Source organism: Rhinolophus hipposideros, assembly GCF_964194185.1.
Source record: "Rhinolophus hipposideros genome assembly, chromosome: 4".
NCBI classification, from domain to species: Eukaryota; Metazoa; Chordata; class Mammalia; order Chiroptera; family Rhinolophidae; genus Rhinolophus; species Rhinolophus hipposideros.
The window spans coordinates 46,093,937-46,112,064 of record NC_138050.1 but is presented as its reverse complement, the minus strand read 5'-3'; the positions used below and the strand labels follow the sequence as shown (position 1 = coordinate 46,112,064).

The 18,128-nt window shown below is 51.5% G+C and overlaps 1 protein-coding gene across 5 annotated transcripts in view; it reads left to right on the top strand.

The window, feature by feature from the left end:
* FGFR1 (fibroblast growth factor receptor 1) overlaps window positions 1-16,334 on the top strand; it is a 46,380-nt gene extending 30,046 nt beyond the window's left edge. For 3 of the 5 annotated variants that reach the window (XM_081045459.1, XM_081045457.1, XM_081045461.1), the window contains exons 3-18: window positions 1,035-1,301; window positions 2,678-2,767; window positions 3,030-3,202; window positions 4,901-5,024; window positions 6,056-6,246; window positions 8,208-8,352; window positions 10,387-10,583; window positions 11,370-11,515; window positions 11,747-11,868; window positions 12,343-12,453; window positions 12,967-13,157; window positions 13,946-14,068; window positions 14,306-14,376; window positions 14,711-14,848; window positions 15,042-15,147; window positions 15,266-16,334. In XM_081045459.1, the coding sequence (XP_080901585.1) occupies window positions 1,035-1,301; window positions 2,678-2,767; window positions 3,030-3,202; window positions 4,901-5,024; window positions 6,056-6,246; window positions 8,208-8,352; window positions 10,387-10,583; window positions 11,370-11,515; window positions 11,747-11,868; window positions 12,343-12,453; window positions 12,967-13,157; window positions 13,946-14,068; window positions 14,306-14,376; window positions 14,711-14,848; window positions 15,042-15,147; window positions 15,266-15,442 (2,372 nt within the window). In that variant the 3' untranslated portion in view covers window positions 15,443-16,334. The remainder of the gene's footprint in view (window positions 1-1,034; window positions 1,302-2,677; window positions 2,768-3,029; window positions 3,203-4,900; window positions 5,025-6,055; window positions 6,247-8,207; window positions 8,353-10,386; window positions 10,584-11,369; window positions 11,516-11,746; window positions 11,869-12,342; window positions 12,454-12,966; window positions 13,158-13,945; window positions 14,069-14,305; window positions 14,377-14,710; window positions 14,849-15,041; window positions 15,148-15,265) is intronic. The other 2 variants (XM_081045460.1, XM_081045458.1) reach the window with 1 other exon arrangement.
* The last annotated feature ends 1,794 nt before the right edge of the window (window positions 16,335-18,128 follow it).

The window sequence follows — 18,128 nt, the reverse complement described above, 5'->3', positions numbered from 1 at the left end:
GGATGCTCAGGAGAAGGTAACAGCCCGGCCTGGTGGACTCTTAGGTGTGTCTGGCTTCAGCCCTTCTTGTTAGCCTGAGTGTGGAGTTTGCTGATCGTGAGAGGGATGGATGTGTGGATGGGATCTCATCAGATCTTGTGAGCTGTGGACCACCTGGGCTCTGGGGAAAGAGAGTTAAGGGGAACTGGACATGCATGACAGTGTGTTGGGGGAGAGGAGAGGGAGAGGAAGGTGGGAGGCTTGGGAGAGGGAGCCGTGCAGTGGGATGAGGAGAAAGGAGCTTTGTGTGCACTGGCTTAGGCTGCCAGCACAAGTGTGGGTTTGGTGGCAGCTGCAGGCCTCCGTTCCTAATATAGGCAAAAGCTCTGAATCCTCTGGCCTGACACCTGTTAGCTGGAGGCTCCCCTGAGCTGACCTCTCCTTGGGCTGTCTCTCCCCGAAATGCATCTGATGCATCTGACTCATTGGGGCGGCAGAACCCCCCTGCTGAATCACTTGAACCCAGAGCCACCGGTTGAGAAATTGCCTTCTCTCAATTTGGCTAAGCGCTGCTGGATTTTTGAGGGGTGGGGTTTCTTTACCTGTTACTCGGGAAAGAGGTGAGGTTGATTTAGCCAAAAGGAAATGGGGTGTTCTTCTGGGAAGTGGCCATTTTTGGCAAAGAATTAAACGTGTGGGGAGGGGGCACTCTGGATACAGAAGTCCTGGAGAGAGTTGGCCTTGTCCCCTAGGATGGAGGGAAATGAAATGTGAACCGCTTAATGCTGCTACAGCTGCTTCCTAACTTTGCCTCTTTCTTCCTTTGACCTCTGGAGGAGGTGGGTAGAGAAGAAGAGATGGGGGTTCCCAGGTAGCCATCCTTTTCCTCACTGATCCATGTTCCAGTCCCCACCCCACCCCCAGCTTTGTGGCCCCTGGGGTATGGCAGCTCAGTGCAGCTAGCGTAATTCCCGTTGTCTCTCCCCTCCTTCCCTCTCCCTCTCTTCCTCTCCGGTCCCTCGGTTCCTCTTCCTGGTCCCTATGGGTGGCTGCAGCCCAGTCCTGGGGAGCCCCTGTGGAAGTGGAGTCCTTCCTGGTCCACCCTGGTGACCTGCTGCAGCTCCGCTGTCGGCTGCGGGACGATGTCCAGAGCATCAACTGGCTGCGGGACGGGGTACAGCTGGTGGAAAGCAACCGTACCCGCATCACAGGGGAGGAGGTGGAGGTGCGGGATTCTGTGCCCACCGACTCTGGCCTCTACGCTTGTGTGACCAGCAGCCCCTCAGGCAGTGACACCACCTACTTCTCCGTCAATGTCTCAGGTTGGTAGCAAAGCCCTGCCCTCACCCTCTCCTTGGATCCACCCCTCCAACCTTCTCTGCTAGTTTCAAGAGGAGGTGAACCTCCTCCTTCCATGATCTGCCCCCACTCTGCTTCAGAAACTGCTGCCCACTAACATTGCTCCCTGCCCGCCGCGCGGCTTAGCTCTCAGGGGGGTGACCAGGTGGTGCTTCCAGATCTACCTTGGAGATGATTGCTGATACTCTTGGGGCAGTAAGACCCGGATTTTTACAGCACCACTTGCCCAGATCTCCAGGGTGCTATGTGGGGGCTCTGCCAGCGTCCATCTTCTCACTCCCTTGCCATTTGGACTTGGTACTTGGCTTAGTGATTAGAGCCCCCGAATACGTTGTGAGGCCCCTACTGTGATGGGGAAGGATCCAGGTGCACCGCCATATCCACAGGCTTTATGGAAAACATCTGTCCTCCAGCCTCTAGAGCTGTGTTAGGGCAGCCAGGGAACCCTAGAGCTCTGCGACTTTGGGAATCTGCCATTTTTAGAATGCGACTTTCACAAAAGCAGGACGAAATGCAGTAGAGCTGAAACTTCCTTTATGCCATTTGTGCACCCATAGGGTGCGGGCTTGGCACCTCCTCCACTCAGACATCCTTTATAACCTGCCCCTAATGGGGGCTTACCTCCTTTATTTCCCTCCAGACCCCCAAAAGCACTAGCAAGGACTGGAGAAGGATCTGGCATGAGCCCTGATTGGTGACCACATATGTGTCAAGCTTCTTAAAAGGGATGGCTACGAGGGGAGAAGTGTTGGCAGCTGCGGACTGTGTAGTGGCCTCCCTCTGCTCTGGTTAAGAAGGGCAGCTTCCAAACCTTAGCAGACGCATGCTAGAAAAAGTCTGACTGCAGGTTGTTCAGCCCGTGGCTTTGGAAATAGTTTCTGGCCTCAGTGTGCCTGGATCTGTCTGGGTTTCCCAATGGTTAGCAGGTCAAAGGAGGATACAGGCTCCCTGGGTGCTCGTCCTGAGACCCAGCACACCCGGTGGCTCCATCAGGGGGCGAGCCTCTGATGCAGGTTGCAGTTCAATTACAGAGGACCCGCTGCCCCTGCTGGAACTGCCCGGTGTGATGACTCTGGGCAGAAAGGGGCAGTGCATTGGTTTGGGGAAAGAAAGGGGACAAGCATCGAGCGTTCGGTTCTTAATGAACTGTTTCTATCCCTCTGAGAGACAGTCACTAGGGGACGTCACTAAGGGCCTGGAAGTCAGTATGGGGAGGGTGTCTGCTCATCTATAAGTGGGTTGGCCTTTATGTTTAGGGGGTGGCTGTTGACATGGGTGGAAACCTAGAGAGCCCTTCTTCCCTTGGAGGGACCTCAGTACCCCCTTCTCCTTCCCGTAGATGCTCTCCCCTCCTCGGAGGATGATGATGATGATGATGACTCCTCTTCAGAGGAGAAAGAGACGGATAACACCAAACCAAACCGTATGCGTGAGACACAGTTTCCTACCTTACTGCCCTGCGGGCCTGGCTATTGGGTTTGGGCAGGAAGTGGGAGGCTCAGTTGGCTGTTTGGAGGGCGGGAGGAGAAGTGGGCATGTGGGGTCATCACGCCTGACGGTGGGATCCTCCGGGCAGTGCGGGCATGCTTCACAGTTGTTGGGCAGGTGGTGGCGTGCCTCTAGGTCCTGGCCTGGGCCCTTGCTCCGAGCCTCACCAGCCCCTTGCCTATCTCTTGGCTTTCCCTGGGCAGCCGTGGCTCCGTACTGGACGTCCCCAGAAAAGATGGAAAAGAAACTGCACGCAGTGCCAGCCGCCAAGACAGTGAAGTTCAAATGCCCTTCCAGTGGGACTCCTAACCCAACATTGCGCTGGTTGAAAAATGGCAAAGAATTCAAACCTGACCACAGGATTGGAGGCTACAAGGTATGTGTGTACATATGAAAGTTAGAGGAAAAGGCACAGGCGAAGTTGATTTAGAAAATCCTTACTATATGCCTTTAATTATTTCAAATAGGGCTTTTTCACTATAAAAGTAACGCATTTTAGAAAACTTTCAAATACAAACAAGTGAAAATAAAGTTGAAATTTTGGGGGTCTTTTTCACCATGTATATGGTTTTTAGATAGTTGATGACGTCGTATGTGTAACTTCTGATCTTGTCACTTGTGGACATTATAACATGAATCTTTTGCCATGGGTTTGAAAGATAATTTTTCATCGCTGAATAATATTCCATTACTAAATTGTCCCATAATTTGATGAATTATTTGTGCTGTTAGTTGTTTTCTAGTTTTTCAATATTATAATTAATGTTATCATGAATGTAGTTGCACTTAAATATTTGTCATCATTTTTAAATGTTCTTCCTTAGGACAGATTGTTAGAAGTGAGGTTACTAGATCAATGTACAAGCATTTTTAAGGCCTTGGTGCATATTCCCCAGTTACTTTTCTCCCCTGGTAATTAGGTAATTTTATTTATTCGTTCGCTTATTCATTTATTACATGAACACTGCTTGAACACATGTCTTTCCAGAAAGTATACCAGGCAAGAGAGAGTTCAGAGTACGATGGGAAGACATAAAATTTTATTGTGATATTTGCTCTAACGGAGGATGATGCGGATAATGAGTTTGGGTGTGGTTTTATTTTTAAATTTTATTTTATTATGGTAACAATTACTCTCTTAGAAAGGAAAAGTGATTCTCCCTCCCATACCAGAGTATAAGAATGATAAGCTCATGATAACTTTCGCCAACAAATTTGATAGATGATAGTGTCCCATTGTTCTCTTGCACGTTATTTTGCTTATGAACAGACTTAGAATTTTCATGGTTAATAAACGATTTCCATTTCCTGTTGCGTAAATTGTCTGTTCATGTCCTTTGCCCATTTACACTGTAGGAGGAACATGTTCATTGGAACCCCTTTAGAGTTCTGATCAACCTTATAGTCCCTGTTTCTCTCCCATCTCATCCAGCTGCTCTTTTCTCAATCTTGTATGAGAAAAGCAGAGATGAGAAAAATCGGGAAACACTGTACACTAATTCACCAAACGCTGTGAGCACGGCAGCGTGCTGGGAGTGGTACCAGGCAGCACTCCTGCCCGTACAGAATTTCCAGCCTCGTAGGAGGGCAGATGTCCCTGAGCAGTCATAAAAAGCAGGCTGTGCTCAGTGCTTCATTAGAGGTACAGTGAGAACAGTTCTGATCACAGATTGGGCTGAAGGAGATGGTTTTTGAAATGAGACATTAAGGGCAGACAGGGCCAGACTCTTAGCGGGAGCCAATCCAGCACAGGAACAGCGTGGATATAGCACAGAGTGGGGAAAGTTCCCTGAGTATTTGGGAGCGTGCGGAAGGCACCTTTGTCCAGATCACCATGGCCTTAGCTGCTGGGGGCAGACGTCCAGAGTTCCTCACACTCAGTTTGCGTAAAGTGTTCTTTCAGAGTGTGCATGGGCTGGGGGCAGGCAGGCCATGCTTCGTGGTGCCACACGGGCCATATGCTCTGGACTCAGATTGAAGGGTAAGTGCCACAGGGCACCAACGATGCCAGGTGGCTTCCGCCTGTGTTGTCCTGCAGACCCTCACTGGAGCCCTTCGGCATGTTTCCCCTCAGGTCCGGTATGCCACCTGGAGTATCATAATGGACTCTGTGGTGCCTTCTGACAAGGGCAACTACACCTGCATTGTGGAGAATGAGTATGGCAGCATTAACCACACCTACCAGCTCGATGTCGTGGGTAAGAATGCAAATGGCGACAGGAGCTTAGAGGGAAGAGAGCAGGGGCGCAGAGAACACAGCCATGGGGTCCAGGTTTAGTTCGGGATAAAGTCCACCTGGCGTTGGCACTGAAGAGCTCTGTCGGTTTATGCACGTCACTTTCCTCTTTTGTGCCGCGCTTTTCTTATCTGTAAATAAGAGCTGAGAGGATCAGATAGTGCTATGACTCATTATTAAAGTGAAAGGTGCTGCTGTTGATAGTCTCAGGAGGGGATTGGAGTAGTGATGTTAAATTTAGCCTAATAGTAGCTGTTGCTTCATGAATGCCAACAGTATGCTGGGCACTTTAAACACATCAGGTGCACTTCTCATGGCACCCCTGCCAGGTAGGCACAGAGGAGCCGCTGAGGCTCAGGGAGTCAGGCTCTTAGTTCATGCAGACTCCAGGCCTGTGCCGACTCCAGGGCACCGCATGAGAAACTGGGTGCTCCACCTGCATCCTGTTGGTTCCTTCTACACGTTCTGAATCTAATTCTCTAGAGATCTTAAGGTAAAGAGTTATAGCCAGCATTCTATCTTGGTTTTGAGGAGATGGCCTTAAAAGAAACTTCTGGTCTGCTAGGTGTGTGGCAGGGTCTGCAGTTCGGCATTTCTAACAAGCTCCTAGGTGATGCTGAGCTGTTATTCTTGGATCACGCTTTGAACAGCAAGAGTCTAAGTGACTCTGTAATTTTAGTTAAGGAAGAGTCGGTCTGAGGGTGGGATTAGATAGGGTTCTCCATGAAGGCAACCGAGACTTCTTTTGCCTGTAAACTCGGAGGCGTTTGCCTTGGGGAGGAGGTTCCTCATAGCCTAGGGCCCGAGGAGAGGATGTACCTTCTCCCAATTCAGGTTCGAGGGGCTTAGCAGAGGGGCTGGGCAGTGCACCGCCCATCGCAGGGAAAGCCAAGGGGTGGTGACCTTGTCTTTGTGGTCTTTGAGATGCTCTCTGTCGGCCAGGAGGAGACCGTTGTAGGGCCTGACAAGCCTCTCCTCTCCCTTCCTCCGTAGAGCGGTCCCCTCACCGGCCCATCCTACAGGCAGGGTTGCCTGCCAACAAGACAGTGGCCCTGGGCAGCAATGTGGAGTTCATGTGTAAGGTGTACAGTGACCCCCAGCCACACATCCAGTGGCTAAAGCACATCGAGGTGAATGGGAGTAAGATTGGTCCGGACAACCTGCCTTATGTCCAGATCTTGAAGGTAATCTTGGCCCCAATCTCTGTGGGCTGGGTGCTGGGAAGGAGACCAGTATCTTCTGGGGCCCAAGTGCTGTGTTCAGTCTCAGTGCCCATGATTGGGACTCATCCCTTACCCTTCAGGCATATGTTCCATCTTAAATAGGGACAAGCCACATTCCCCAGGACTAGAGACAGGTCACAGAGTGGAGGCGCGATGGGAGGTAGGTGGGGTATTACTGGTTTTTTTAAAGAGCTTTGAGAGTGGCTCAGGCTTTTGGGTCAGCTACTGAAAGAAGGCCTTTGGACTCCTGCTTTTTCCATTGCCCAGGACCGAAGGCCTTCCAGCAAGCGTTTCCCCGTTTCCACGCTGTTTCCCAAGTCACATTCTTTCTGGCAAGTGGGGTGAATGATAAGGGCACAGCTTATGTAGAGGTAGAAAAGCAAGTGCCACAGGTAAATTCTAAGCGGTATCAGGAGTAATGGCATTTTCTTCCTTTTTCCTCCCACTCCCAGACATGTGATTGTCCCTGGGTGCTCCATTAATCCAGGGAAGGTAATTGCCTAATTCTCCAGTGGATCTTGCAACAGGAAATAACCAGAAGCTGGGAAAGTGGTTTACCTCCTGGTCCCAGAGTTAGACCTCATCCTCCCCTGGCTTGGCTGTCCCAAAGATTTACTGGCTATCCCTTCTCTTCACTGCTGGTGCTGAAACTGCTGTGTAGGAAACGGGGCCGTGGCTTTGGACCTTGGCCACTATCTCTGGCCATTCGCACTTTCTGCCCAAGTCCTGGAGCAGTGGGTTCAATACAAACAGAATGTTTGATTGGGGCCAGTGACTTTTTTTTTTCTGGTTTATTTTGCCGTCAAATGTTTTGGACTTTTGAACTCAACTTGTCTTCTTAAAAAGGGAAAGATGATAAATCACACTTAACATCTTCCTTGCCTTAGCTCCCTGCCTTCACCTTACGTGGGAGCAAGGTATGGGCACATCTCAGTGTTTGCCCAACTGACTGGCATGTCATTGGTTTGTTCCAGCATTCGGGGATTAATAGCTCGGATGCAGAAGTGCTGACCCTGTTCAATGTGACAGAGGCCCAGAGCGGGGAGTATGTGTGTAAGGTTTCCAATTATATTGGTGAAGCTAACCAGTCTGCGTGGCTCACTGTCACCAGACCTGTGGCAAAAGGTAATGGGGAGACGGATGGGGCCCTGTGCTGGGAGTTTGATTTTGGCCCCAAGCTGCTGGGGCAGGTGGGGAAGCCAGCGCCCAACTCTCCCTGTTATCCTGCTGTATTTCTAGTGCCCAGAGCCATGGAAAAATACCCGGCCTGGGAGGCTGGTTTGGTTTGGTACTGTGTTGGTATCTAACCCCCTCTGTGCCTTTTGTGTGTTCCCTGTCTGTATGTGCACTCATGAGGACAGCTCTGTTACGAATGATGTGCAGACTGAGGATTTGAGCAGTGGCTCTGAGAAGGGACCAGGTGTTCCCGTGTAAACCCCCATCCTCATGCTGTGTGTGTGTGTGTGTGTGTGTGTGTGTGTGTGTGTGTGTGAGAGAGAGAGAGAGAGAGAGAGAGAGAGAGAGAGAAAGGCACTGCAGCACCCATCCATCCCTCCTGTGTGTGCCCTCTGACTCTCTTTACCTGAAACCAAACAGCCCCCCGACTCGCTGGGCCCCATTTCTCCATGCTGCCCACTGCCCGCATGCTTAGATGGGCCAGGGGCTGCCAGCGTCTGGTGAAGGGTCATAACAGCCCCCGGTCGTCTCAGGTCTGCCGGAGTTCCTCCCTCAGGGTCTCACGCTCTTTCTCTAACAGGTCTCGCTGCCTGGTGGTTTTTGTTTGTTCATTGTTGCAAAGGAGACGCTGGGGAGCATCTCTTCTCTGGTTTTTTCCCCCCTTATCTTTCTCCCTCCCTTTCTCTGTGTCTTGTAGAGGTCTCATGTCCTGTGCTTGTCCATTTTGCTTCCATTGTCTCTTCTAGACTGCCGGAGTTAATACCACCGACAAAGAGATGGAAGTGCTCCACTTAAGGAATGTCTCCTTTGAGGACGCGGGGGAGTATACGTGCTTGGCGGGTAACTCTATCGGACTCTCCCATCACTCTGCATGGTTGACCGTTCTGGAAGGTATACACTGGACTTCTCCTCTCGATGTCCTGCCCTTGCCATGGGCACGGGGGGAGCATGCATTGCGGGGCTGGGGGGAGACACAGAGCTGGGAGCCGTAGAGGAGTGGGCTCCTTGGGCCGGTGGGCGGCTCCAGCAATTTCTCCAACCTGGAGGGTTGATTCCTCTCGGCTCACACAGGAGCTTTCCTCATTTTGCAGGAACACGGAGGCCTCCCGCCTATACACCTGCGTCTGGCTCTCCCCTTGGCCAATGTAATGCATGCATGGGATCTGGACTTCACTTGCAGCCGGGCTCTTTTCCAGGGCAGGCTCCTTCCATCCTTGGGTCTAGCAGCCATCCCTGATTTGTCTGATCCTTTTTGCCAGCCCCAAAAGTCTCAGAAAGGGCCCCACTCCTCCTTTCACTGAAGGTAGGCGCTCTGTAAAGAGAGGCTTGCTGGCGACCCTCCTGTGCGGCCGACCTCTGATGTCAGAGGAGAGGTGCTCCCAGCCCCGTGCACTGGAGCTGCCTCAGGCAGCCGTGGGGGGCCTGGAGGGTGCCCGTTCATCCTCTTTGGCTGCTGACGTTTCTCCTCTTCCAAGAGGGGAGGTCTGTGTGTTGGGCTGGGAAGGAAGGAGCCTGCAGCTTGCTCAGGGTGCTGGGCCGGTGGCTGCAGGGCCGGAGCTGGTTGTCACTGCCTCTTTGAGGTCCTGCATGTGGGTGTGGGCGCTGTGCTGTTCTTGTTACTGCTGTAGCTTCTCCTCGCTCCTCTTTTGCCCTGCTTGCCCAATAGGGTCTGATAACACCCCTGCTGAGGCAGAGAAGCGTTCTGTTTTTGTCATCGTCACTGTCTTTGTCCCATGTGTACTCCCACTCAGTTGTCTTTGTTTCTCAACACTGGGAAAGGAGAAAAACAAACACTTCTTGTCATCAGCTCTGCTGTCTCCTTGCCAGGCCCCGGAAGTTCTCTTGGGGCTCAGTTGGGGTCATACCTGGTGCCTCTTGGGGGAGGCCCCCCAGGTGCCTGCCTCTGTGACTGGCTGGGGTTTTTTAAAGGGGAGGGTTGGGCGGAGGGCTGTGGAAGGAAGAGGGATGTTCACGCTGGTGGGGGGGAGGGTTCCACGCAGCCAGTGCTCTGATGCTGGATGTCCACCCTCCCAGTCTCCTGTGGACGGGAATGGTGGTGGATCGAATGGATGGGCTTCTGTGGGAATGGAGTGAATTTAAATTCTAAGTGGAAGATGAGCGAAAAGAGTAAAACACACCCCCCAACCATTTCCTTCTACCATTTTAGGAGTCAGGGCCTGTGAGTAGCATTTTTAAGAACTGCAGAAAAGTTTGCATATTTCATCTCAAGCAGTCCAAGACATGTTTGGAAATTAAGTCAGTTTTGCCTGTGGTTTGGCTAGGTGAAAATGTTTACACATCTGATTTGACAAAGATGACATAGGTGAAAGGTGAGATATTTAAGTCAGGACACAGACACACCCTTCCTTCCTGCCCTCGTTTGTCCTCATTCTGTGAGTGCCACTATATGCCAAGTGCTGTGGCCTACAGAAATGAACCAGGTGCCATCCCAACTCTCAGGGACAATCAGAGACAAAAGACTCTCAGAAAGCAGTTCAGCTGTCCCCATGTGATTATGTGTGTGCCCACAGTGTGAAGGCACTGCAGAAAAGGACCGTGTTTCCGTGAGGAGGCTGAGAAAGACATCCAGACGAAGGGACTTCTCAGCTGTCCCTTGCAGGGTACCTGGTAGCCCAGCAGTCCAGCTGAGCAAGGAGGGCTCCTGAATTAATGACGATGGGCCTCGTGAGCAAGAAAGTTCCAGCCCATCCCTCTTGGGGGATTCAAGTCAGGATCAGGAAGCCTCAAAGATCCTAAGATGTCCGATCTGCTTAGTGCCAGAACCCCAGTCCTAGCTAGGACCTCGCTTGATTCTTCTCTGCCCTACAGATTCCCAGAGGAAAGGAGATGGGTGGAGCTAGGAGCTAGGGACCCTAGTGGGCTGGGCCCCCAGCGCCTACTAACACCCTGTTCACACTGACTCAGCCCTGGAGGAAAGACCGGCGGTGATGACCTCACCCCTGTACCTGGAGATCATCATCTACTGCACGGGGGCCTTCCTCATCTCCTGCATGGTGGGGTCTGTCATCATCTACAAGATGAAGAGTGGCACCAAGAAGAGTGACTTCCACAGCCAGATGGCCGTGCACAAGCTGGCCAAGAGCATCCCTTTGCGCAGACAGGTAACAGAAAGTAGATAGGGGATTTGCACGCTCTGCATCACCCTCTCTCCTTGGGCCCCCAGGGGCTCCTCCAGGACCCGCTAACACCCAGCCTGTCCATTGTCCCCAGCCTATCGCTTTGGGGTTGCTTTCTGGCCTCTGGGCCAGGGGCAGTGGACTGTGCTGACCCACATAGAGCTGGGTTCCCATATGCCCAGCGTAATCTGGCACACGGATTGGGAGAAAGTCCTAGGTGGGCCAAACGTGCAATGGATATTGCAAGTTTGAACTGTGCCCGAGGGCTGGTTAGTGATGGAAGATAGAGAGGAGGACCTAAGTCAGGTCCCAAAATGCCTTCTCCTGTGTGCCCTCCCTCCCATTCTCCAAGGCAGTGGAACAAAAGGTAAAGGCATGTGAGAGGAGGGAATGTTCGTGTAGATCTGCATTCATTCCGGGAGGTGCTTTGGGAGTTAGGAATCCATAATCAGAGACAGGATTTTCGCAAAGAATCCGGACTAAATAGGGCTGTTATTGCAGTGATAAGTTATAAAATTCAGCGTGGAAGAGGTACCTATGGTCTGTTCATGTTAAAGGTGAGTAAACTGAAACCAAGAAAGGCTAGTTGGTGGCAAAAACAAGTCCAAAGACCTTCTGTGGTCTTTCTGGCACTTGGTGCTGGAGAAGGAACATCAGGTAACAGACATATTCATCTGTCATTGGTGAAAAGTCCTGACTCGGAATTGCAGGAATCTGCGCCACCCCCCCACACCGCCCTTGCTAGAAGGGTGACCCCACGCTTCTCTGTAGGTGTCGGCTGACTCCAGTGCGTCCATGAACTCTGGGGTTCTGTTGGTTCGGCCCTCACGTCTCTCCTCCAGTGGGACCCCCATGCTGGCTGGGGTCTCTGAATATGAGCTCCCTGAAGACCCTCGCTGGGAGCTGCCTCGAGACAGGTAACGTTCTAAGCTCACCTTGTGAGGCAGTCCTCTGCTTGTTATTCTCATGGTGGGAGTTGCTGTACTGAGGCCGTCTGGGGACTGGAGGTGCACCAGATGTGTCCGGGAAGCGTCATTTCCACTTCCCACTCACAACTGGGTCAAATGGGGACAGGTGGAAATGGGATGCCCTTCTAAAATTTGAACTTTACCAGCCTCAACTTACTCCACCCTTTGTTTCCTCAAAAGACTGGTTTTAGGCAAACCGCTGGGAGAGGGCTGCTTTGGGCAGGTGGTGTTGGCGGAGGCCATTGGGCTGGACAAGGACAAACCCAACCGTGTGACCAAGGTGGCTGTGAAGATGTTGAAGTGTAAGTGATGTTTCTATCCTTGCAAAAATGATCCCTTCCTTTGCCAAGCAGTCTGTGGGCCTCGGGCCAAGTGGAACACCCTCGGTGGTGCACTTTCCTTGCCCACACCTGCTACACGGTCTGCCTAGGGTTGCCTGGGAGTGGAGGGGGCATCCTGCACCCCGAGATTGCCATAATCTCACTTTGTGCCTTGGGGTCAGCCTGGGTCGTGTTGGGTGTTTATTCTAGATTCCATCGCTAGCTGATTTTCCCCACCATGTCCTCTGCTCCACTCATTACCACATGTTGCAACAACAGCTGTCATGAGAGGGAAGGGAAAATAAATATGGACATGAAAGGGCGAGGAGACAAGCCACTGCCTTAGAAAAGGGACTCCTCGGGCATACACCTCATCCCCTGCCCCTTAGCTTTGCTCCTGTCACCCTCCTTCCCAAGTAAACAAGTCTCCTTCCCTTCTCTGCTTTGGGTGCAAAGCGGATGCAACAGAGAAAGACCTGTCAGATCTGATCTCAGAAATGGAGATGATGAAGATGATCGGGAAGCACAAGAACATCATCAACCTGCTGGGGGCCTGCACGCAGGATGGTAGGTGCTAAGCCAGGCCGGGCTTTCCCACCCCGGTGGGTGTAGGGCCTCAGATGGGAACGTGGGCCTGCTGCTCAAAGTACAGTATCTGTCAAGGAAAAGATACTGAGCTGGGCGATCAGTGAGCAGGCATCTCAGCCGTGCTAGGGAAGTGGGGTAAGGAGAGAAGCAGGGTTAGCAGTCGTTTCAGTATATTTCTTGGGGTCTGGGCTGATGCCCATTGGTGTTCATCTGAGAAGACAGATATCTAGAGTCACAAACACAGTGTGTGGATAGAAACAGATGAGTAATTGTGGTCTAGATTAGGGCTCTTAACCCCCAACTCTGCGTGGGAACTTTCTGGACTATACTGGGAAGCATTATTTCCCTGACTCTCTTTGGGTGGTGGGATGAATTTTCCTAAAGGGGAGGTTAGGTTAGGGTGTGCCCTTGATGGTGGGGTTTCCTTGAGGTGACGTGAAACCTGCTTACCAGCCTGCCTGCCCTGATGGCCTCTTCATCCTCACGCTTCAGGTCCTTTGTACGTCATCGTGGAGTATGCTTCCAAGGGCAACCTCCGGGAGTACTTGCAGGCCCGGAGGCCTCCTGGGCTGGAATACTGTTACAACCCCAGCCACAACCCCGAGGAGCAGCTCTCCTCCAAGGACCTGGTATCCTGTGCCTATCAGGTGGCCCGAGGCATGGAGTATCTCGCCTCTAAGAAGGTGCGGCACCTGACAGCTCTCCTGGGTGAAGTTGGGGTGGGAACGGCGCTCCTTGTACCCCAGCTTATGACTTTCTATCCCTCGGCATCATAGACACATTGAGCACTGACTATATGTGCTGTCTTAGGCTCTCAGGGAATGTCGGCATCAGGAGCGCCAGTGTGGCCTTGTGGCCTTGGGGGTCAGACTAAGTGGGATTCAGATCTGTACACCGCCACTTTCTGCATAGGCTTGGGCAGCTGTGTAATATTTTCTGTTTCTTCAAATACAAAATCAGAATGATTATGGGAGTAAAATGAAGTTGTGTGAGAGTGTTAAGAACAGTTTTTAGTGCTCAGTAAATGCTGCTTTTGTCTGGGCTCCAACCCAGCATGGATATGCTATGGCTGGAGAGACAGCTTGAGAGCACATAACTATACAGACTGGACATAAGCGTGAAGGTGCAGCCTTTGCCAGTACAAATCCAAAGCTAAAGAGTTGGAAAGACCAGGCAGGAAAGCAGGCAGATACAGAGGGTTTGCTAATGATTGAGAGTTCTAGAGCTCTTCAAATGGCTGGGTTTGAAGTGGAAATGAGGAACATTCTACCAGGGAACTAGAATATTCAGGTGAGTGGTGTTCCAGGAGAAGGCCTGCCTGCCTGCCAGCTGTAGAGTGAGTGCTGGAGCACACGGGGACTCAGACAGCTGGACCCCGATACGTGCTGACAGCCGTCGACCCCTAGAGCCTATACCCCCCTCACCTGCATCCCATCTCTCCCTCCCCTGGATTCCCCTCTTCTCTCCATAGTGCATACACCGAGACCTGGCTGCCAGGAATGTTCTGGTGACAGAGGACAACGTGATGAAGATCGCAGACTTTGGCCTAGCTCGGGACATTCACCACATCGACTACTATAAGAAGACAACCAATGTAAGTGCTGACGTGGCCACTCGGCGCACATCGTCTGTCCACAGCTCTGCTGCGCTAGGCTCTCTCCCATTTAGATTTCTCTGCTGTAACCCCATGCCGGTTGCTTTGCCTGAAAATCAGTGTGGTGGGATGAGCTGAACATGCGCATTCCTTCCCAAGTCCAATCCCACATGCACCCTCCTTACTCCCTGATCACCCTGCCCTGGGCCACCCCCAACCTCCCCGTGCTGCTTGCAGGGGCGACTGCCTGTGAAGTGGATGGCACCTGAGGCATTGTTTGACCGGATCTACACCCACCAGAGTGATGTGTGAGTTTGAAATAGGCCATTGCCAGGGAAACTTGGATTAGAAAATGTCCAGTACAGTAGGGTCCTGTCCTTTCCTCTGGATTGATGAGGGTCTCTTTCCATCTCAGAAAACAGAATAAAACATTGTATATCTATTCAGTTTGTTCCTGGGGACTGAAAAACCAATCTGTTCTTTGCAATGTCTCCTAGTATTCCCCTTGGAATTCAGGATTTGTGTGAGGGGTAGGGTGGGTTCAGGATGAGTATCTGACACGCTGGTGAAAGAGAAAGGGAAAGGACTCTGGGTACCTAGCCTTGTGCCCGTAACACCCAGAGGCTCTGTGCTTATCCACAGGTGGTCTTTTGGGGTGCTCCTGTGGGAAATCTTCACTCTGGGCGGCTCCCCATATCCTGGCGTGCCTGTGGAGGAGCTTTTCAAGCTGCTGAAGGAGGGTCATCGTATGGACAAGCCCAGTAACTGCACCAATGAGCTGTAAGCATGAGCAGATGCCTGAGGTCCTGAGCTAGGCCCTAGGTGCATAATGGGTTTGATGGGAAGAGGAAGGAAGAGGTGTTAACTAGATACAGCAGCCCTTCCTTCCTGCTCATTCCCACAGTCACTCCACCGTGAGCTTCTTAATCTCTGCTTCCGCCCTTCCTCCCCTGGCCTTACAATCTGGCCACAGGTACATGATGATGCGGGATTGTTGGCACGCAGTTCCCTCTCAGAGACCGACCTTCAAGCAGCTGGTAGAAGACCTGGACCGCATTGTGGCCTTGACCTCCAACCAGGTGAGGCTGCCCCGTCCTAGACCTTCAGTCATCACCGGTTAGGTACATCTCTGTGAATTAATACTGCCACAGGGAGGCGAGTGCTGGCTCCATTGTTGCTTTCTCTCTCCTATCACAGGAGTATCTGGACCTGTCAATGCCCCTGGACCAATACTCTCCCAGCTTTCCCGACACCCGAAGCTCTACCTGCTCCTCAGGGGAGGATTCCGTCTTCTCACATGAGCCGTTGCCTGAGGAGCCCTGCCTGCCCCGACACCCAGCCCAGCTTGCCAATGGCGGACTCAAACGACGCTGACTAGCACCCCAGCACTGCCCCTCCCCGGACTCCATCCTCAGCTGTCACCCTCAGCCACCACTCCGCGCTGGACTCACTGCCTTCCCCTTTGCCCCTTTCCTGCTGGCAGGAGCCAGCCGCCTACCTGAGGCCTTCACCCCACTGAGCTCACCTCTCTCCTTCCTCCTCCTCTCAACCTGCTTGTGAGAGAGAGGAACAGAGAGGCAGGTACTTGCTGATGGCCACTCTGTTCCCTCCCAATGTTGGACCAACACCCCTCCCTGCCACCTGGCATTGTCTTGGAGGGTTAGGAGTGGGAGGTGAGCAGACATGCAAGCGAGAGCTGACGGAGCTTCCTGGTGTTGGTTTTGTCTGCTTCACCGTAACCCGCAAGCCCGTGTTCTGGTGGCAGGTGCCTCGTCCTCAGGGCTACAGTATAGTGAGGGGAGGTCAGTGCTTCGGGCCTCAGTTGAAGGTGACCTCTGCTCCAGATAGATGGTGCCAGTGGCTTATTAATTCCGATACTAATTTGCTTTGCTGACCAAATACCTGGTACCAGAGGACAGGGAGGCAGAGGCTGGGAGCAATGTCGTGGCCCTGGGGCCCAGCCCCTAACTGGGGACTTTGTATATAGCTATGAAGAAAACACAAAGTGTATAAATCTGAGTATATATTTACATGTCTTTTTAAAAGGGTCGTTACCAGAGATTTACCCATTGGGTAAGATGCTCCTGGTGGCTGGGAGGCATCAGTTGCTATATATTAAAAACAAAGAAAAAAGAAAAAAAGGAAAATGTTTTTAAAAAGGTCATATATTTTTTGCTACTTTTGCTGTTTTATTTTTTTAAATTATGTTCTAAACCTATTTTCAGTTTAGGTCCCTCAAATAAAAATTGCTGCTGCTTCATTTTTATATGGGCTGTGTGACAAGGGAGAGAATGTCAGCTGGAAAGGAACCAGACGAATGGGCCCTAGGTCTGTCTGTCCAGAGGGCACCGCGCGTTCCCAGCAGTTTCATCCTAACCTCTTCCTCATAGGTCCTGCGCCGAGACCTCGGGACAAACCTCTTACCTCTCCGATGCTTTTGGAAAGGCAGGAGAAGATGTCGTCTGTGTAATGGGCAGGAACGTATCAGTCCACCAGAGCCCCTGGGCCAAGAGCCAAGGCTCTGCAGCTCTCAACCACTGATTGTTTCCTCAGGGGAAACTGGTGGGGTCGGGTAGGTCAGAGGGTCAGAGAGGGAGCTGGGACCCTGCCTGGGAATAGCCAAGGGGAGCTAAAGAGGTGGAGGAAAGCTAAGGATTATTCAACAAGGGCCTGCAGAAACTCAAACCCAGATATGTGTCTACCCCCTCTGTGTGGGTGTGGTTTTGCCTGTGCTGCTATGAGGGAAAACTTGTCACCTACGACAGTTTTACATTCAGGTCCCTTACGTCATGTTTCCCAGACGGCTCTGTGTTCACTGTCCCCGCACCATCACACCAGGCTTCCTGTATCCGTGTGACCAGGCTGCATGTGTTGGGATTATCACAGATCTGGGCATCCTACAGTTACTGTACAAACTCCACCCCATCCCTTAGGAAACGGAAAACATTTTCTGAATGTTTGTTTTTTGGCTGCTTGGAAATTTACTTCCTCTGCCACCTGCTGGTTATCCCTGCGCTCACCAGGTGTGTCCTGGCTCTTTAGAACTTAGTGCTCAGCCTCTATAAGGAAAGCTTGCTTTTTTTGCTGGATTACTGCTGAACACAAAAAAGAGTTCAATCCACTTTCATTTCTGTAGGGAAAATGGGATTGCTGCTTTTAAGTTTCCTTTCTGAGCTAGCTATTTTTTGGCAGCTGCAATGTTGGCCACTATTGTAAATTAGTTCTCTTATCCTTGTGTCTGTAAATATACAAATGTCAACATATTACAGCTTCTGTTTATTAACGGAGGTATTATTTGGTAAACAGAGCCAGGAAATGAATTTTAGCTCTTAAAAACAGGTCCTTTGTACGTCACCGTGGAGTATGCTTCCAAGGACAACCTCCGGGAGTACTTGCAGGCCCGGAGGCCTCCTGGGCTGGAATACTGTTACAACCCCAGCCACAACCCCGAGGAGCAGCTCTCCTCCAAGGACCTGGTATCCTGCGCCTATCAGGGGGCCCGAGGCATGGAGTATCTCGCCTCTAAGAAGGTGCGGCACCTGACAGCTCTCCCGGGTGAAGTTGGGGTGGGACCTTATTGTGGTGTCTTTCCTTGTAAAATAGTGATGATAATTTCTGCCTTGGCCCTTGAATCTATAAAGGGCTTTCTACGCCTTCGGGAGAGGTGCTGGAGAAATATGAGGCACCATTACAACAGTGATGTCTTTGGTGTTACCACTCAAATCATCCACGAATGTCCCCAGAGACTAAGCCGGCTGTCTAATAAAAGATAGTGAAATTGACCTGAGAGAAAATGAAATGACCATTTCACTTAGAGAACCAGATTGGGTCTCCTGAGGAAAGAAATCCAGTTTATCTAATGAAGATGACGTGCTGTCACGGCACTGAATCTCTGGTTTCCTGAGGGTTAAAAGATGAGGGCCTGGGATCACCACAGCATTAATCAATACTGCCTTCCTGCCTTTTCTAATTGTGATAGGCTAGGGGTCATCAGCCCCTTGGTACCATTAATGTAATGTATTGATCTCAGGTAAGTAAGATTGAACCTCAGATGAAGCAA